This window comes from Mycteria americana, chromosome 1 (assembly GCF_035582795.1).
Source record: "Mycteria americana isolate JAX WOST 10 ecotype Jacksonville Zoo and Gardens chromosome 1, USCA_MyAme_1.0, whole genome shotgun sequence".
NCBI classification, from domain to species: Eukaryota; Metazoa; Chordata; class Aves; order Ciconiiformes; family Ciconiidae; genus Mycteria; species Mycteria americana.
Window position 1 is genome coordinate 163,592,061 of NC_134365.1, and position 21,359 is coordinate 163,613,419.

At 42.3% G+C, this 21,359-nt stretch overlaps 1 protein-coding gene and 1 long non-coding RNA gene across 2 annotated transcripts in view; both read right to left on the reverse strand.

The window, feature by feature from the left end:
* Window positions 1–207: 207 nt before the first annotated feature.
* On the reverse strand, window positions 208–3,244 carry LOC142421711 (uncharacterized). The gene is made up of 3 exons (XR_012778957.1): window positions 2,600–3,244; window positions 962–1,301; window positions 208–635 (listed from the first exon to the last, which is right to left on the reverse strand). It is a non-coding gene; the product is annotated as an uncharacterized LOC142421711 (long non-coding RNA).
* Window positions 3,245–19,528: 16,284 nt separating this feature from the next.
* IPO5 (importin 5) overlaps window positions 19,529–21,359 on the reverse strand; it is a 44,950-nt gene continuing 43,119 nt past the window's right edge. Inside the window, exon 26 of the mRNA XM_075526468.1 lies at window positions 19,529–19,672. Coding sequence (XP_075382583.1) covers window positions 19,586–19,672 — 87 coding nt within the window. The 3' untranslated portion in view covers window positions 19,529–19,585. The remainder of the gene's footprint in view (window positions 19,673–21,359) is intronic.

The following is a 21,359-nucleotide window of genomic DNA, read 5'->3' on the forward strand; positions in this document are numbered from 1 at the left end:
CATCATATATGAATTTCTTAAGTGGAAGTTTGGATTTTTTCGTAAGTCAAATTAATCTAAAATCAGCAGGGAAAATTTACTGAATAGCTCTATAAATTCAGAATTCTCTATCTGAATTTTAATGCAGAAATACATCTCCTAAAGCAAGACTTTCTCTTTTCTTTTTCAAACCATCATGTAAGTGGCATTTTCCCTTTGGTTCCCATTTATCATCCACAATTTTCTTTCAAAAGGTTTGGTTACAAGTAGCATGTTTTAAGACATTGATTATACAGTGACTAATGAACTGTGTCAACCGGGGCGGGGGGGGGGAGATTTCCAGTTTGAAGTCCAGCCATTAAATAAAAGTCAGGCTTTGGTATCACACATTCAATCTCTTACCAACTTTTGACATTCTGAAGTCCCATGTTACTGTGTGTTAAACATTCTGCCCACTTTCCTAGTTTATTTCCTAGTTTATTTTGTTTGTTCAAGAAAATACAGTGCAGAAGAAAAAAACCCCACAAATTAACTGGCTATACACAAGAAACAGCAAAAAACGAGCAGAGAAATACAGCTTTCTAACCCCTTCCCGTGATGATGACAGTTGGCCCTACTGCCAATGATCCCTTCCACAACTACATCTGAACTTCAGTCTGTGGGGATAAAAGAACTTACAGTGAGTTTGGGCTGATATAGCGAGGTCTAAGCTTTCAAAAATGGCCGTCGTAATTCAGTGTATTACATATAAACCCTCATCTTTGCTATTTGTAAAGGAAATAAAAGAGACTCTACCCAATCCTAGAGCAAAACCATACCTAAGAGGATGAAACTCTGAATTAGAAAGCAAAAACATGAAGCAGGATCCCCAAGCCACAAAGTTGTTACACTTTGCTCAGCACCGGACGCTTCTGATAGCGGGGAAGGCCAGGGCAAAAGGGAAAGAAGCTCTCACCTGGCAGCATTAACACACAGAGCTTACCAGCGAGGTGCACGTCAGGGTAACTACAAGGCCCAGGATGCAACGCGGTGGGCACAGCAAACACAGCTCCCGTCCTGGCGTGTCAGCCAGCGCAGAGTTTCAAGACCCCGGCAGGTTGGACACGTGAGGCACAGCTAAGAGGATTTTGTACTTTCTTGGTAAGCGGGACCATTTCTAAAAGGCTCAGATCCACTAATTAGCTAGATACTGCAATTCTCACATCAACGTCTGTAAGTGGGCGAAGGGGATATCTTAATTCAGAAGAACGTTTGGGGCTTTTCTTAACTGGGCTCCTTCAGAACTTTATTTTTGTTGGCTTGATTCCAACGTCAGCAGCTTGCTGTAAATACATATTGGAAGCAATACAAGGAGCAAGGGTCAAAGGATCTGAGAGATACAAATAATAAAACAGCTGAGCAATACTGTTCCTTTAGAGCAATCATCTTTCCACTCTCCAGGGACAAATCTCTTTGAAAGAAACCCTGGTAAGAAGGCTGTGACCGAAAAAGATATGCTATGCATTTCATTTATTTCATGCCAGCAATCCAGCAAATCCGGCAACTTTAAAAAAAAACTCCAAAGAGTTTGCGTGTGCTTTAAAAAAAAAAGAAAAGCCGCCAAAGCACAAAAGATAAGGCCTACTACACACACATAAGCTCCCACTCTGAAAATAAACTTCTGTTTACTCAAAAACTTTCCTCAGCAGTTCATGCCTGTTTGAGACCGATCGTACCGAAGAACGGGAAACACTCGGTTTCGAAAGTGGCGAACTTTCCAGCTCGGGCACGGCCGAGGTGATGGCAGAGGCGTCGAGGGAACCGGAGCCACCTCGGCGCACCCCTGGGTGTGAAGGCGGAGGGAGCACCGGGCGGCGGCGGCCGTCACCGCCGCTCAGGGAGCCCAGGGGGGCGGCACTGGCCGGGGGCGAACGGGGAGACACCCACCGCCGCCCGGCCCGGGCCGCCCCGTCCTCCCCGAGCCGCCCCGGGGCCGAGGCAGGGAGGGAGGCGGGCTGCCCTCGCACGCCCCCGCGGAGCGGCACCTCCCTGCCGGCTGCCGGCCTGGGCTAAACCCTTCCTCGGGCCAACGGGGACGTCCGTCCCTCCAACTCCGCCCGTCACCGAGCGTCCCCTCAGGGCTCCCGCCCCGCCGCAGGGACGCCCGGGGCGTCCCACCCGCCGCCGGGCAACCGCCGGGGGGACGCCCCGCCGCCGGGGCCGGGTCCCAGCCCGGGGGCGAAACAAAAGGCACCAAGTTGAGCGGCCGCCCTCGCCGCCGCCCGGACTGCGCCCGGCCGCGGTGGTCTGGGGGAAGCGGGGGAGGGAAGGCGGTCTGGGCGCCGCTCGGCGCGGTGCCTCCCCGCGGATTACCCGCGGTAATGGGATTAAACGGGGCCGAGCGCCGCCCGCGGGGTGTTCGCCGGGCAGCGCGGCCCCGCGGCTGTCACCGCCCGGGGAGGGGGCGGCAGCGCCGGGGGCGGCGCGGGCGGCGCTCCCGGCCGCCGGCTCCCTCACGCCCTCGCCGCCCCGCGGGCGGGTCCCGCCGCCTGCCCCGCAGCCCTCGCCGCGGTGCCCGGCGGGGCGGGCGCCACCCGCTGCCGCTCCCGCCCGGCCCCATTGTTCGCCGTGCCGCCCTTACCGTGCGCGGGGCTGGGGCTGCGCGGGCTCCCGCGGGCTCTCCTCGCTGCGGCTGGTGCAGGGACAGTCGCGCTTGGCCGCCGGAGGTCCGAGCCATTAAAAGCTCCGCGGGGAGGAGAAGGCGAAGGCGGCGGCAGGAGCGGCGGCGGGGGGAGGAGGACAGCGGGGGGCTCGCAGGAGCAGGGTCGCCATGTCCGGCTTTGCAGCGGGGGGAGCCCACCGGGCCGGGCGCTGAGGAGAAAGGGGGCAGGCGGCGACGGAGGCGAGGGGGAGTCCTGCTGCCGCCTGCAGACCGGGGGAGCGGGAACTGGACGCCGCTCGCCGCGCTGCCGCGGCTGCACCTCCCCTAACCCTGCCCCCTCCCGGAGGGGGAGCCGCCGGCGGGAGGAGGCGGCCGAGAGCCCCCTCCAGCGTTCACTGGCGGCGGCGGTGGCTCGCCATGGCCGCTCGCCTCAGCGCTGCCGGCGGCGGAGGGAGCGGGGTGCCCGCCTCGGCGGTGCCGCCCGGCCGCAGGTACCCGGGCAGCCCGTCGGGGGGAGGGAAGGAGGAGCAGCGACCGCCGCCCTGCTCCGGTGCGGTGCCGGGGGGGCTCCGGATGCCCCCCTCCTCCTTCTCCTCCTCCTCCTCCCGGGCAGCAGAAGGGGCGGGCAGCGCCCAGGTGGCCGTGCCGTGAGGGAAGGGTTAAACCAGGCTGCAGCCCCGCGGCTGGGGGTGGAGGGAGGCTCCGAGGGGCGAGGCGGCCCGTGAGGGTGGCGGGGCCTCCCTTCCCGCCTCGAGCTGCTGCCCGGGGGCAAGGGGGAGCAGAGGCCCTGCGCCATCGCTGCCCCTTTCTGTAGATTTCGGGGACCATCCGACGTAGGTGCCCTCAGGGGCACGGGTACCTCGCAGGCAGGTTGTGCCCTGCTGTCCTTGGATGGGGGAATTGGTTCACTCGCCGGCAGCCGGGAGGCTGTTGAACCCGTTCAGGAGGAGCCAGGGCATTGCCTGAAGGGGTCTGTGCAAACCCATGAATACCCCAGCTTTTTTGCTTTAGGAGGAGGCTTCAGGAATCAACAGAGAACAGACCAGTGCTTGATTTACCAAGAGGTATCTATTCCTCCACACTCATCACACTCCAAGTGCTTGCCTGAGGCGCCAGAGAAACCGAAGGACTAGGTGTATGGGTAGTGTATTCACATTTATGGTTACTAGTTAGTAACCTGTATTTTCTTCCTCGTTAGACAACCACAGATCACAGCACTGTAAAATTCAACAAGTAGTAGCAATGTGGGCTTCAAGGGCTGTCTCTCAAAAGAGTCTCCACTCCAGTATGTGAGTAGAAAGGAGACCACCATGCAAAGGCCAGGGCTGGGGGTGTGCCTTTGCCAGAGACCTTGTACATTCCCTCAGAGAAGATTTGGAGCTATAGCAAAAAGGCTGTCACACCTAGGACCAGCATAGCTGTCTGCATACAGCAGCTCTTAAAACACCACTATCCATTTGCATAACTTAAGTGTTAGGGTGTGCATCTCTTTGAGCCTTTTCCAGTCTTTTACCCAATGTTTTTCAGGAAGACGACTGGGTGGTGCACACAAATGAGTGATGCCGGGGAGACACTTCAGGTCTTTGAAGTCCTCTCAGTGACCCAGGAGGGAGCAGTAAACTAGGTTTGTATTTATAAAGTAACCCTTCTGAGCACCTAGCATTTAAAGACCATGTGAGGAGCACAACTACTATCTCTAGTTTTTAATCACTGGAGGAAAGAGAAGTTATATGTGAATGCTATACTTATTTTTTTCATCTAAGTCTTGGCCTTGCTTAATCCACAAAAGACAAATTCCTCTGCTGTCAACAGCAATGCCTCTATGCACAGACACCTCACTGCAAATACCTCAATGCACACGCCAGCCAACCTTGTGAGACCAAGAGAACTTCATTTCTTTGGTCAGCCCTGAAACCTTAACTGAAGTACATATGTTACTGACTGAAATGCTGGAAATCGCCTTTAGCTGTCAATACGTGATAAGATAGTAATTATTGTTATTTTCCCCCAGACTTTTTCCACACAAAATGCATGGTAAAAGATCAAGAAGAAAGATTACGTTCTCATTCTGACAATATAGAATAGAATAGAATTAGAATAGACTATTTCAGTTGGAAGGGACCTACAATGACCATCTAGTCTAACTGCCTGACCATATGAACTGTGGTTGAAAACACTGACATAATAAAGAAGATTGCCTTTTTCCAAATACTTATTTTGTCAGCAGCTTTAACTCTTACTTAAGGTGCAGTTAGGGTAAGAGCAGCACTGCAAGGGTCAATTGTAGCATTTAGAACTTCCTGGTGCTTTTTATGTACACTTCCAGATCACTAATGCCTCATTCACACCTAACAAAAGAGTTGTTGTAATCTACATCAAATGAGTGAGGTCATCTTCGATGCCTTCCAAGTTTGAGTGACCTTGAAACATTTCTCAGTACTGAACAGAAGTAACAGGTTGCCCTGCAGCTACTGATCATTTATTACTGAGCTCCAAAAAGCAACAGTGAAATACTATCTTGAATGGTATACTTACTGGAGCATCAAAGATGGTAATATGTTGGTCATTTCACCAGGAGCCACGGACAAGCTTGCGTGTGTTTATGTAGTTAACCCTTGATTCTTGAATCTTCTGAAGCTGTCAAAGGACAGCTAGGGACTGACATCTAAAAAGACTTCTTTACTGTCTCTTGATGTTTATCTAGTCGGTCATAAAGTCATCTTTCACCCATCCATTCCCACTGATGCTCCCTACAATTCTTAAGCAGCAATTTTTCTCTAAAACAGATTTCTCTCTTGTAAATTACACATGGCAGCAACTTGCACTCTTCTGATGTGATTGCTAAGAAAAGCACTCATCACTGCTGTTAGTTTCCTGTGGTACGTAGGCTTACATTTCTTCCCTATTGAATGAGATGTGGAATTTGTTGGGACATCAAATAAACAGGAGCATTTGAGAGAAACAGCATTTGTTTTTGAAAAGTCACTGAAATTAGAAAAATGGTTCTAGTTCATGTTTCTGAAAGAAAACAGATAAGCTTTGTCTGCATCCACTGACAAAGAAGAGAAGAGCTGGAACTGGATTTCAGATTAAGCAAGACCAAGCTGGCATGATCATTCATTTCTGCCTTACCTGATAAGAGAGAACCCAAGGGAAAGGAAGGGAAGGAGAGAAATATGTTAAAAGGGTTCTGTCATCTTGAGAGACTGCCTCTCTGTGCCTTCTGCCTTTTTCCCTGTTAGGAAAGAAATAGCAACAGCTACGATGGAATGCAAATACAGATCTCTGGAAAGTCTTCACTTTTTACAGCTCTCGTATGCTGGGATGATTTGTGGTTATTTTTTCATTGACACTTTCTCATATTTGTTGTGAGGTTCTGGGAGGTATGCATGTATGCAGGCAGTTATGGCAGAGTACCTGCAAATTCACATTTTCACCTGCTATGTGGTAACTTGTTTGCCTATCTGTGTGCTTTGTCAAACTAAATTATTGGACTCAAAGCCCAAGTATGCAGATTAAGTTATTTGGTCTGGTTTACACTAAGGTCAGACTAGATTCTTCAGTGGTCCTTCTGGCCTTAAAATCTATGCCTCTTTTGTAAACGACTTTAAAATACGTGTTGAGTTCAAATGTTTTTCTGTGTTTTATTAAGGTCAGAAGATAAGATGCTGCCCTAATTGAAATCTGTGTACTCCAGCTATGTCTTTTGTCTAGTAATTCTTTTTCGTAAAACATTCCACAGATGTTTTCCCTGGAGCCTGAAATTTTGTTTCAAAGACCCTTTCAGCAAATACTTTCGTGCTAGATTTATCAGTGTGTTCTTGTATAAACGTAGTTTGGGGCTCAATCTTGCAAACCTATGGCATTTGATTAGTTAGTTTTAGGCTCTCTCTCATATGTCTTTATGTTAACTTGTGTTAACTCATCTGTTTTTGCTAATTTCATTGCAAGAGCATGACAGAATTATCCATCCAGTTCTTTCAGGATCATTTCACCATTATTTTTATTACACGTTTCGTAGCATACATGCTTCCCACCATTTCAGTGGCTTTTGCTTGCAATATATTTTTATCCATATCTTCTCAAAATATTATTACAGTCATCAGTTGTTAAGATTATCATACCACTAGCTCTTCTGGTAAGGTTACTAATGTTGAACTAATACGTCCTTCTTGCTTGCAGATCGGAATGCAACGTCAAACTATAGCTAGAAGCAGTGGTAATTAACAATTTTCATAATAGTGTATAATACTACCAGTAGACCATGTCTTAACTTTTGAGGGAAAAAACAAAGGAAAAAACAGATATTTAGCCAGTTAGCAAAGGAGTCCATTTCCATTCTCAAACTTCAGGATTTTCTTGTGAAAAAATACCCAACCACTGAAAAGAAGCCGTTTATCACTTAGAGCCACTAATTAGCAGATTTTGTTTACTGCCTGCTCGAAGTGTATAATATCATGCATTAAAAGAGAGCCTTTTAATGGTGTATGCAAAAGTTTCCCCAGTCCTTAAGAATTTCTATAAAGAGACCTTTTGTGTATCAAGCTGTTGGAACAAGGCCCTCTCCCTAACCTCAGTATTGATACCATACGACATCACCTCTGTTACGTGTCATCATATTTACCTTGTATTGTCCAACATATTTGCCTGTTTCTGGATTAACGCATTTGTTACGTTAGCTGCATATCTGTGCTAAGATGATCACCAGTGCACTAAATAGATGAATCATCCCTGAAGCTTCAGTGCTAAAAAGTTCACTTGAAATTCATGAACAATTTATACTCCTCAAAACTACATAGATTGTGTCGGCTTATACTTGCTTCATGCTTGCTTTTTCCCTTCTGCAAATCCAAGGAGGAAAAAAAAGCTCGTTTTTTAAATGACACTGAGGATTCCAAAAGTATTCATTAATGGACAAAATTGTTAACTACTGCAATGTAAATGAAAATATTAATAATAATTTTTATTATTATCTATAAAATCATCATTTATCAAATTACAAATGTCAGAACCGTCAAGAAAATAGAAGCCAAGGAAAAATACAGAGGTTTGTAAAAAAAAAAGAAAAAAAGGAATAAAACATCCTTTTGCTATTCGTATTCAGGTTTCCTCTATTGCAATCTATTTTCACCTTTTCTCCCAAAAGAAGGAAAAAAGAACACTGAATATTAGGACAAAATGTGTATTCTATGTCAGTATTTCCATCAGAAACAACATACCTCTTCTGTCATGGTGAGGACAGAGAAGTGATAATGGAAAGAGAAAATATTTGCAGATATGAAAAGATTTCACATGTTGAGTAACAAATAAAAATAATGCTAAAAAAGAGCTGCCACCTTCATCAAGTGCCGTCGAGCCTGCTGTGCAAGATGCAGTGTATTGGGCAGGAATGAAAGCTCATAATCTCCCTGTTGAATGTGGCTTTTGGAAAACAACCAACCAACCACGTTAATCTTTCAATACTACTTTTGAGAAGAAAACCAAATGTGTTGTTTGAAATAGAAATGTGCCCTTAGAATTCAGAGTTTAGGGTAGAACTCCCAGCACCGTAGTTCATTCTCTTCCAGTGCTTTTGTCATTTTGGACAGAGCAAACTCTTTTATCTGTTGTTAAAAAAAAAAAAAAAAAAAAAAAAAAAAAAAAAAAAAGAAAGAAGGCGATATGTTCCAGGAGGGCAGTGCAACTATATTCATTAAATGATTTTGAGACCATTTAACACTGTGATGAAGAAGAACCATTTAAGTACCTGGACTGATATAAGCAAATATGGTTCTAAAACAGAAAAAATGCCATTTCTCAGAATTTATACCATGAGTAAACACAGCTGAAAAGAGTCCCCTTGCAAATATGAAAATGAGAAGAATATAGAACATTAAACATGGCTTTTAGCATTATCAGACTTAGAGATTCCCATGAAAATAGTAACTCTCTTGCTCTCCTCTCCCCCCCACCTCTCTGCCAATATTTTTGCTGTGACCTCCTGCAACATATCAGTGTGCCTGAATAAATCCTTCTGGGATAATCCCCACTTTAAAGTGGTGGTGGGGGAATGTTATCTAGTGCTCTGTCGCATTCAGGATCTCCCATAGGTCCTTTCTAACTTCATGCTGGATGGCAGACATTTTATTTTTACAATGGCTAGTTACAACAGGTGGCTTAATTACTGTCTTCTGCATTGACATATTCTTCTGTTTTAATTTTTAGAACATCTAAATCTGGCTGGAGGGAGCAACTGTAAAACCTGTCAAAGCAAACATCAATTCAGCATATGATTTTGCTATTTCAGAATGCAGCCTCTGAAATTAGCCCATCCCTAAATGTCAGACCAGAAGCCGGGTATTCTAAGGGTGGTAATTTATTTGCTTTCCATGTGAGAAACATAGCAGAATGAAGAGAAACAAGACCATCTATTTTCTATCTGGGTTTAATATCATTAATGAAATTCCTTCTTCAAAAGGGATCTGTGAAACTTTCTGTTCAGAAAGTGAAAGGTATTAAATAATTTACAGAAATAATATTTCACTGTAGAAAGCTTAGCAAGATCTGCATAATTCACATTTAATAAAATCAAATAATCAAATGATTAGAGACTTGAAAAGCATTTATTTTCATGCTTATTATCTTTTATCCACTGCAGTTATTTTTCTCAGAAAGAAAATTCAATGAATGAAAACAAAATAACTGCTATAAAAAGTAGAATTTAGACTAAAAATTACAAAGCATCATCTCCATTTTACTGACGAGAAAAGTCCTCTGCAATGATATAGTCTACTTTCTGCTACAGTCTACTTTAGGAAGGAAGGAAAATTTTCCTTAAAGGTCAGGTAGATCAAGTCTACACTTTTTCTCCCATCAGCTCCTATCAACTTGCCGACAATGAGCCGCAGAAAGGTTGGTCATGTTCTTCCCTGTGTAAATGCGTCAGCTGGTCTATCACTGTCAAAGAGCCTATTTAACCTGTTCCGTGTCTGTAGCAACTTGGGCTCTGCCTGTGAGTTTCAAGCGTGAGTGATGAATGCTCTCCTCTTTCCTAGGTTCTGATGCTGAAAGATGGCCCGGGAACAGTTTCTGTTTACAGTCTCTTAATTTTCTGAGATGCTGGGTACGGGCAGAGGTGGTATGAGTTTTTCCTATGCCCAGTTTTTTCCACTTAACACAATGATTCATAATTCATTACCACTATTTCCAATTAGATAATTTTCCCACTACACTTAAGAGAAAAAAAATTCCCTTATGTCTGTTGTTACTAGTATTTTTTTATGTTTCCTCAGTGGTCTGCATGTCCCATATGTCTGCATTCTCTTCAGCATTATAGCATTCCTAGTCTTTCAGTTTATTGTACAGTTTTCCACTTTATAAATATTTTAAAAGTGAGATTCACTGTTTGCTCTGACAATGAAGAACAGAAAGCAATCGTTTCTGGTTTATCAGTAATCTCTAGGATACATTTGTCTTTTAAAAAAAATCTTAATTTTTGTAGTGATCATTTGCTATTTACAGTAGAACCAACAAGGAGGGGGAAGAAAATTATTGTTATTTTTTAAATATTACATTTCAAAATGAACATGAGCGTAATAAATAACTGGATTGAATTCACTCTGCTGAAATAGGGCAGGCTTAACAAGAATAGTTCCCAGGAAATGTTTTAAAGCACCAGGAGTTTTAATAATAGTCTGTACTAAATTTAACCAGTTCTTTATAACAAAGATGCCTATCATCTCATGCTTTTAAATTCTGAAATGCATTCTTTTCTTCGATATTTCCAATTGCTTCACCACTGCCTATTTAGTTCATTCCCTCCACAGTCTCTCTGCAGTTGTTGACAACGCTGGGTATTGCACATCTGTACTGTGCCATATCTCCCTCTGGCACTGGGGAGGAAATCTTAATCCCTATTTCCTGCTGTAATCTCTCCTCCTAAAGAGGCAGATCAGTAACAAAGGAGCTGCAGTTCTCATAAAACTGCCCGAATATTAAAGCGGTTTAATCTTCTACTAGGGAAAGCCAGAGTCTCACCACGTGCCTTACTTTCTACTGCACTTTGATCCTTTGTGTAAGTTACTAAAATTCAGCATTTCAGATTTGCAACCTTTGAGTACATGAAAAATTCATTAGCTCCTTCAAAATGGTGCAGAGAAAAAAGGATAGAACATTTTATTATATTTTTATTTGATTATACATTTCTTCTTTGTCTTTTGTTTAGAATCCACATAACACTCAACAGTGTCAAGATAAGAAAACATTTTTTTCCTTCTCAGACCCCAGAGCAAGTGCCTACACGAATATTAGCACTGAGATATGTTTTATATGAAGTGATTTCTATTCTACTTGGTCCTATATGACCTGGGTGAAGAAGTATTCGTATCTCACGAAGCCCTGTGCAAACACAGTGAAGAGATTCTGATCTGTATAAACAAACTGGGGTGCGGGGAAAGTGAGGAGAGGAATGCTGTAATGAAGGATGTGTACAAATGGCCACGTGAAGCCTGATCAGAGAACCGGGTGTCTAACAGGAGATACAGTAAGGGAGCCTGAGGGAAAGAATACAAGAAATGGGACAAATGTAGAGTGATCCTTCCTTTCCCTAGCCTACTCTCCCAGCTTCTGGCAGCCGACGATTTATGGACTTCTTGAGCAAGAAGTTTCCTCAGGAGCACCTGGCGTATTAACCATTCACAAACCTATCCTTAAAGAATTGGTCCAATTCTTTTTTTGAGTTCCAGACGCATCCATCAGAAATTAGTTTCATGCTTTAACTGCAGCATATGAAAAAATATTCTTGTTGGTTTTAAACATCGAATACTTTATTTGGGTAGCATTTGATCTTGCGTTAGCAGAAACAGTGAATTGTTCCCTCTTCACCTACTCCCCTACATTTGTACCTGTGTAGATATCTGTTCTACTTCCCTTAGAGTTGTCACCTTTTTTCCAGTCTGAAGAGCCCTAACCTCTTTAGTTTCACCTCAGATGGCTGCCCTGCATACTTCTTAAACTTCTAACCTCTTTCTCAACCTTTCCAGTTCTGCTATATCCCTTTTCCGGCACCAGCGTCAGGACTGCGTGCAAAGTCAAGGCAGAGGCACACAGATGTTTGCACAGAACAGCCCTGGCAGTGGCAACTGCAGCGCCTGCTGCTCAACTCCCTTCTTAGGAAGGAAGAGGAGTTCTTACAAGGAAAACCAGCCTAAAGTCATTCGGCATCGCCCTTTTTCCAACCAAAGCAATCATTCTCTTCCACCATAATTACAGTGTTACCAGAGAAATTTAGGATTTCAGGGGAAATAAATTATGATTCTTCTTTAGATGATCTGATAAAAGCTTGCTTGCATTTTGAAGTTAGGGATGGTATGTCAGCATAAGGGCTAGAGAAAATATTTAGGTGTCCATGTCTCACAGTTTAGACACAAAGTCCATGTGATTTGTTGTCAAGAAGTTCATTTTTTAAATTTGTTTGAATTTTCAATACACTTTTCATGAAGAAAAACATTGGCAGCTGTGTTAAAGAAGAAAAATAGACCTACAAAATGCACCAACTGAAACCAGACCATCTTTTCTAAAAGACTAGCAAGGGACTCAGATTCCAGCAAACAAAACACTATAGACAAGACAGCTGAAAAATGAGGCAGGGCAAAAATTATCTACTGCACTTATATTAGGACCTATAAAACATTATGAGATGTTTATTTAGAAAATAGAAGTTACAATGGGCAACTGCACAGAGTTCTGTTTTATGCTCAGGCATAAGAGTGATGAGAGGAGTCCAATTCCCAGCAATTTGGTGGTTTGGGCTAGGCCATTTTATATGTAGTTTGTTTGTTTTCCCCAAGGGTAATAAATATAATGTGAAAAGATTTTAATGGCAATGAGGGCAAACGAAGACTCCATCTTCTCAAATTTCATATCCTTTTTTTTTTTTCTCCCCAGTTATCCCTTTTCAACTTTCCACTTGAAATACATTTTCTTATCACACTCTGCTACCTCCAGCAATATCTTTAAGCTTTTACTCATTTTAAGGACAGGAATCCACACTTTTCTGTGTTAAAGTAGAGCCTCAGGAGCTCATCCACACAGCTGCCAGAGACTGACAGGCAACCCCCAATGAAACTCATTTCCCCCTTACCCTGCGGACGAGGACAAGTGGCAGGTTCCAAAGCCAGAGTTTGCCTTCATAGCAGCAAGGAGAAAGCTGCTATGGCTGTCACATTCTACAATGAGACGTTTATTTATGGGCATGTACTTTTTCAGACTATTTATGGACATGTACTTATTCAGACTTTTTAATGATGGGAGAAGCTGGGATAGGGAGGAGACCTGGTTAAACCTGTACTGATTTTACACTCCCCCTTTCTCTGTTTTCTTCCTCTGTGGTTGCAATAGGCAGTTCTCGAGACAAACTACCTGTTCTGTGCACACGTTTTCAGTGAACAGAAGTTGCAGTTTAACACTCTGCCTAGAAGACGGTCCTGTTAAGAAACACCCTCCAAAAAAACCTAAGGACTGTAAAGTATCAAACTTCCCTAGTACAAGTGCGTGGCCTTCTAATATTCAGTTGTATCGTCTCCATCTACTGGCCAGAAGAAACTTTAGCTGGAGCACAGAACCGGTGAAGTATAACCACTGCATCCACACACCTCTTCATGCTAACTGTTGATAAGGCCCCATTTTAGCAATTTTGGGGGGGGTTGGTGTTTATTGGGTTTGGGGATTTTTGCCCTCCCCCTGCCCCCCCCAGGAATACCAACTCCTAAACAGACAAAACTCCACGGTAAAAATGTCTCTTGGTATTTTATTCTCAGATATTTAAAAATGGTAATGCTGCACAATTTTACTTCAAGTAATTCAGGCAACGTTAACTTCCTCAATTCAAGATATTGTGTTATGACCATATTTTTCGCAGGTCTGAGTACAAAACATGAGTTTTATTCCAAGCTTTTTTGGTTGGAAAATGAGCATTAGTTTTTAAGATAGTATATGAACTGAATATTAAACCTTTTAATTAATTTACATCAAATCCTATCACCTCAAGATAGGACCGTGCAGTTGTTATAGAACGTTTTGTTAACAGCACATATTACATGAAAAGCCATACTTCAGATATATTTAAAATATAACTTTCTGTTGCTACTTAGGAAAAAAGCAGTTACAAATTTAATGCAGCAATAGTAAGTTGAAGAAATATCCCCTTTCTTTTTTCCTCCTTCCCCACCCTCAAAAGACAATGGCCATCGTCAAAAAGGTAGCAACCAGGGGTAATGGTGTTGGCAAAATGAGAGGCAAGTAAAGACCTTCTGAGCAAAACTGACTGAAGTTAAACTTGTAATTCCCGCTAACTCAGGCGTACTTCACTATTTACCCCTGGGTAATGGTCCCTTAGGGAGCATCTGCCAACATGCATCATTCCCACTTTTCTGGAAGAAAATTCCCCAATTCCATTTCAGCAACCAGTATTGCTCATGTGGTGCCTCAGGAGAGCTTTGAACCTCCTCTGCTAGGGGCAACCCACAACGCCACATCCTCCCAAAAAAACCAAACCCCCCTTAAGGCATTCACTGCTTACTGTTAAATTTACAGTATCTATTGCTAAATAAGTGAAACTCCACTACAAATACTTGTGTGCATCTAGTGTTATATTAGCTTAAGTTATTCTTAAATTAAGAGTGGTACCAATACTAAACTCAGAAGACATTTTGATTTCATGGTTTAGCAGCCGCAAAAATTCCCTGCACCTGAAGCGAGGTCATGGTCAGCCTCTTGAGTGAGAAAGCAAAATCATAAAAATCAAAACTGACTTGAACATACTAGGTCCTACCTTGCCTTCTTGAAAACATACGGAGAAAATTACCTCACTGGTCTGAACTGGAATGACAGGAACAGATCTGACAGAGATTGTAGAAATAGTCTCCTCAGAGCAGAAATCGCTGTTTCTCATCTCCAAACCAAAGATGTCAATTTAACACTAACTCCAGCCTTGCAAGAGCGCTCGGAGATCATCATCCCAGGCTGCCATCCCCAGGCTGATTTCCTAAATAGACTCAGAATAGCTGAGCGGCTATTTGGTTTCTTCTCTATCAGGTAATTAGAAAGATCGGAGTCAATTCTGCAAGCAAAATCTGTGAATGCATAACAAATGTAAAGACCAAACATTTGGGCCTCATAGGCCGTGAAGGAACAAGACACCGCCTTTGAAAAGCAAATACTCTGATACAGAAAAGTTCTAAAACTCAAGAGAGAAAACCTAGATTTCTACTGGAATAACCATACTGTTACTGAGCTTAGCATTTTGTATTCAAAGATAGGAAACACACGGCTTGCTTCTGTTCTGAATGGGTCTCCATTCCTCGTATCCCTTTTGAGTCAGAAAAGATGCTGTAGAAACCTTTTCCTGAACAAAAAGCAAACCAAATTATGGCTTCTAGGGCTATAGCAGTGGGTAATGTCTCCTGAATGAGGCTCCTGTGAAAGAGGAAAATTAATTCATTAGTGGCAAAGAGGCACAAACTTAGTGTTATACTTGTTAATAGTTAGTGTATTAACAGTATGTTAGTCTGAGATTTCTCTCCGATTTATGCTAGCCTAACTAACTTGATGACAAAAGGAGATGTTGGTGGAGGTAGCTTACACCCTCCGGAAATAAAAGGGTCTTCTGAATCACACCTTTGAATGGGGATTAAATAGCAGGTAATTTACCGGTCAGTGTGAAACACCTCAAGAGTTAGTGAAATCTCCTTCAGAACTGACACGATGAAGCAGCAGGGGGCCTGGCTGACTTTTAGAGAAACTTTTTTTTTTTTTTTTTAATTGGTTGATTCTAGGAGTAGGAAAAAAATGGAAACACACTGATTTCCTGGAATCTAAGTAGCTGCATTATAGTACAACTACGGAGGCTATTCAGTGAGCCATCGAACTGCCAATAATAAACACCATCCCAAGGACCACCGGAGGCACTAACAGTTTCTTGTCTATCAGCAGCGACTCAGATGGTAGTCTCCTTTGGTCTCAAACACTTCCTTATGACAAAATCTATCATCATCTAGACACACCTGTTTTCCTTCACTGAATAGGGCTGCAGACAATTATTTATGTACAAACTTTGTTACAGATACCCAGTATCAGGCGAGACGAATCCCATGACTTTTATCCAATATTGAGCCCATACCTCTGAAGCCTCAACAGATGTTAAGCTGTCCTGCGAGATGTTCTTTCTTGAAGCAATACAAACATCTTCAGGATAATCAAAAAGGGAAAAGGACCTCTACTAGACAGAAGCTTAGATCCTGTTTACTGCTTCTCGGAAGACAACAAATGCATTTCTTAGAATTTAAGAGACCATCAAGCCCCATGCAAGTAAGTACAATTGGCTAAGTTAGCAAGTAAGAGCGGACTGCATGATTAAGTAGCAAAGGCTAAGGCTGCTCCGATGCACAGCAAAATACTTCAAAGTTGAAAAAAAAAATGGGGTGGCAAATACCTGACTTTTGCACTATTTTTAATACCACCCTCATTGTATTTGGAAGACTCAGTGTATGTGTGCACCCCTATGGACACCACGAAGGCAAAAATAAGGCTCCAGTTCAAGAGCCCAAGGCAGCTGCATACCCAGTACATACATGCATACACAGAGTCATTAGGAAATTCACCTTCCTTAATTCTTTATTTCATCAAAAATTCCAACTGTGCAACACGTCTTACTCTCACGCATGTACTCCATACATGAGACTGAAAGATGTAGATGTGTAAACAACAGACAACATTTGGCATAACAACACCTGCTCTATGCTGGGGAATAGCAGCCCTTGCACTCAGCATTACTTTGAAGTCTCTGCAGAGAAAAGGCAATGACAGAATGCCACAGCAGTACACAAACGCCGTGTTGAAAACATGAAGTCTACAAGTCACTTTCTTACACAGATTTGGCACGGGATTCTCGGGGAGATCTTGTAGACAAAGCCAGGCAAAGGAGACTAGACATTTATCAGCATTAATATCTTTCATGAACAACCTAGAGCTGTGAACAAAAAGCAAGTAGTTTCACCTTCAGAACAGTAAGAACAGATGAAAGTTTAGACGGGAACTCACCTAAGCGTCAGGAGATGAGCTACTTCTGGAAGCAATGGTCCTGAACGCTAGTTACTATTATATGCTTAAATAAGCTAATAAAACTGCAATACTGGAACACCGTGTCCAAAGCGTGGGAAGTTTTCTAGTTTTTTGTTGTTACCGAGTACAACTTTGAACACTTTTGCTTGGATGTCCAGGGTGGCTTCAGTACCTCTTTGTTCTGCCAAAGCAGAGCACCACTATTTTTTGCAGTGCTCTTTACGCTACACTAGGTACATCTCTTACCAAATGCAATGGCTGAGCGTTTTGATAAAGCACGACTGGAGTTATACTCAAGAAAAATGGTTGAAATAAAACTATGGCCCTTCCCCTATCAGTACCACAGTTAGATTCCTTCAACTCCTTCCTAAGGATGACTTTTTATTTTTTGATAGCTGCAGATAAAGCTACTGTTCTACTGTACTTCGAGTACTTCAGTGCTGTGGAAGATGAAGAACAGTTGACTGCTTAAAAATTCTGTACTCCTGTAAGCATCAATTAAGGAACCTGAAAAGCTAAGATTAGTGATTCAGACAGCTTTCAAATATGTGGAAAGGGAGCGTAGGGTTTTTAAAGCTTGCGCGAGCTGAGAAAATGCTAGAGAAGCTTCCGGATTAGCCCTGACAAAAGTTCAGTGGGGATGGGCAAGACGAGACCTCCAGGTACTCCCTGGAACAGACCCACCTGTCAGGCCGGCAGTGGCCAGTGGCCAGTGACTCACTCGGTGCCCTTTTCTTTGATAAAATGATTGTTAACAAGGCAGAAGCAACTGCACAAAGTTGCTCTATGCTGGCTCTGGCACACAGAGCTACCCCATCTCCCGGTTCTATTTGTTCTCATTTACTTGGACTGAAAAGACGAAAAGATTGAAGTTGGTCCATTAGGAGAGCAACTAGAATGCTGCTCTCTTACACTACAGAGAGCCAAAGTTGATGCTGCTTCAGGGAAATACCAAATGTACTACTGGTTTCTCCACACAGTGGTAATCCAAAGAAGGGAAAAGAAAAAAAAAAAAATCTAAGGCTGAAGCTTTGAGATAAAGTACAAAAAGCAAGCTGCAGGGAAAAACTTAAATGTTTCAGACTGAGGGGAAATTAAAATAAAGAATACTTAAAAAAGAAGAAATCAACAGGAAAGATGAAAGACACAAAATAACCCAGTCTTTGTAGTCAGGACCAGTGCTTGAGATAACCGACCTGACTTACTAGTTCTCTCACAGTACTGGTATCTAATCCTTAACAGTTCAATTTCCAGATGTACGAATGCTTGAATTTCTGCAGATACAAGATTAACAACATTTGAACAAAGTGGAAACTGGACCAGTAGGTACTTTGTTACACTGTTCCAGCTGCCTCTAGACAACCTACAGCGTCAACCCATATGGTTAAGGCAGTCCGTGTTGCAAACTTTTGGCTGTAATGGTCCTAGGCAGTTTTTGATACACCTCATTCTGTACCAGGATTTTTCTGAAACATTTTCAAAGGCAAAACTAAGTTTATTCTTTAGTCAGAGAGGAATTTATTACATGTAAAGTTCCACCTTTTCTTGTTGTAAAGGGAGAAAACTTACACCATCTTTGAAAAGATTTGTATGTTTTAAGAGAGTATTGAGATTAACTTGAAGAACACTTCAGTAAACAACTGAAGTTTTTAAAGATCAATGCATATACTAACATCTTCAAAGTAAGAGAGTGCAAAAACTTCACTCACCTTTGTTAGAAATCAGATACTCTATGCTTATGTTTGCTGGTGTGTTAGCTGGTAATTGATGTATTGCTCTTGCAGTACCAAAAAGACCTGAGAAGTTTTTTTGATTCTTTCAGGTCAGGCTATGAACTATCCGATTGTTTTAAACAAAACACAGACAACTGTAACAGTATCGCTGGCTGCCAGATCATGTTGCACATTTGCAGCTGGAACAACACTACATCTTATAAGTTATGAAATGCAGATGCATCTGAACATGGAAAACATTTTAAAGTCAAGATATGTAAATTTGCTGTCATAAAAGGAATGCCGTTAAGTTTCCATTCTACACACTCGGGTGAAAAATTTGTTAAAAAAGTCAAGAAACAAAAATGCATAAAATCTGTAAATAGGCAACAATATACAAAGTTTCAAATATAAAATCATGACTTGTATAGCTTGTTACTTGCATCTTTTCACAAGAGGAAATTAAAAGAACCACACATCACTGAACTTCTACACAAGCTTCTTGTGTTTCAATGTCATTTATTGAGGAGTGAATGAGATACTGTCAGACATGCCAAAGAGACTTCACATTCAAGGGCTGGAAGCTGAACAGCTTTCCTCATTGAGTCACTGTACAAGTTGTTTTTGGGAATCTGAAAGTGCGATCAATGAGGTCTTCATGCTCGATGTTTGTCTTCAGTTTTTCATCTTTTGATCTACTAACTTGTTGGGCAGAAGGACACTTTCTACCCTACAAAGACTCACACTCCAATTAATACAATTAACACTAGATGTAGAGAAACGTTTATCTGGTATAACGTACATCTACTGCTGAATACAAGGTCTTAAAGCTGTTTCTTAATTCATTATGTCTAATGAGAAAATTCAACTTGTTTCCCTTTCACCATCGTGTGGATGGCTTATACCGTTAGAAAAATACTCTTCAGTGCTATTGTAGGGTTTACAGGAAACTTCTTCCATGTTGTGGGATAGAAACCGATTTAAACACCGTTCTGAAAGAATGCTTCTTCCTGCTGCCACTGCCTGTAGGTTGCAGAAGAATGGCCTACACGCACTACAGTTCTGGTTTTACTCAAAAAAGAAACAAAAGAAACCTAAACAATAGGGTAAACGTTTATTTGGAGTTAGTTTTCTTGCAGATGATAATTAAGGCCCTTCAAGCAGAGTTCAGGAGCTCCTGTATGGCTGCCTGTTGATCTGCATTGAGCTGTGATATGCATTCTGTCCACAGTCCTCCAGATGTCTAGAAAACAAATGAGAAGTTGTCTTTATGCAGGCTGACAAGCTTGTAAGGCACACGCTAAACTTGCATATGTTTACAACGCTCAACATTCACTGGGCTTATTCCTGTAATATATATGCCAAAGAGAACAGACCGAAATCTTCAGTTACACACAGCCCTACGCAGGTTCAACTAGAGATGCTCTAAAATGCTAAACAGAGGCAAGCTCTGGTTAAATAGCACCAGCGTAATTGATTTGAAACTCCTGGGAACTCCCTATAACTAAGCGGGTCAAATGACAATTGACACTCTGAAGTTAGCCACAGCCTAACCATTTGCTCTGTTTTGCACTGAAGTTAAAAGATCAGCGTTCAGGGAGAACCGAACCATACCTCAATGCGAGAGTACCTTTTGGGCACTGGTGCACCAGTAACGCATTCAGAGGAAGGGAGCACTGTGATAACAGCATGACACGCTACATACGCTATGTGCGTACGTGCAAAATTCTGCTGCCAACACACGGCATTGCTCTTTAGTGAAAGGAATGGTAAATTACTTCCCAGAGAGAAGAGAACAAACATAGCATCTATCTGGGTAAACATAAACCCACACTTTCCTGGCCCTCAGTATACCTCATCTGTGCTACCACAGCCCTTGGCTGAGACGTGAGCTTTTAAAGTCACCATCAGGAGGGACTGGTTCTAATGGTACCAGAAAATGCTGAAAATTAAAAAAGGTTGAGAGTATTTATTAACTTATCAATAGAAGCTGGAAGCAACTGGCACCCTGCTTTCTTCAGAAGGACAATGATAGGAAAAAAAATTGCAGGTGACTGGCTGTAGGTCTTTAGATTGGCTTTTGCGATAGCAGTATACTTGAAGTAAACTAAAAACAATGGTTTTCATTTATATTTGGTATATTTTATGTTCAGCTCTATTATAATGCCCTTTTCTCACACATTCTTTAAAAAAATCATATAGAAATGGATTCACAGAATTCAAAAGAATTTGAAAACAGTCCTCAAGTTGAGTTTGTGTTTTTAGTGTTAAGTAATACTAGGCATTTTAAACTCTCAATCTATAATGGAATATTGCAAAACTAAACATGCTCTTCCAGCATTTCTGACACATTTGAATTGATACACTACACTGAAGTATTTCTGGTCTGAGAATACCTAAGCATGAGGAAAAAAGTTTATGTTTAATTCCAACTATGACCATAATGTTACTCATGTCAGATGCTGGCAGTGGAACAGCTTACTGAGATCATAAAAAAAAAAAATTCCTTTCTCCTGGAATCTGGGAAGCAGCAGCAGGCAGACTGTTAGCAACTACACAGCCTTTAAAGTTCCTATCATGGTATAAAACATTTGCAGTGCTTCACTAAAGTCTAAGTATTATGTGTGAAGAGAGATAGGATTGGTAACAGTAAGCTAAACTTATATTTTTTAAAAAACCATGACCTTTAAGATTTTTTTTTCCCACAGTGTGAAGGTAAACCATTTAACCAATGCAGAAGTCTTGTTTCCATCTTAATGTTCCTATCATTCCTGGCCAAAACAAGACTTTGCCATACACAACTAATCTATACACGACTGTGCCACTGTATAATTAAAAAAAAAAAAAAAAAAATCAACTAACCTTGAGCATTTAAGGTAAACTGAACAAATGCATTAGCATACCCTAATACAAAGTTCCATACCCAGACT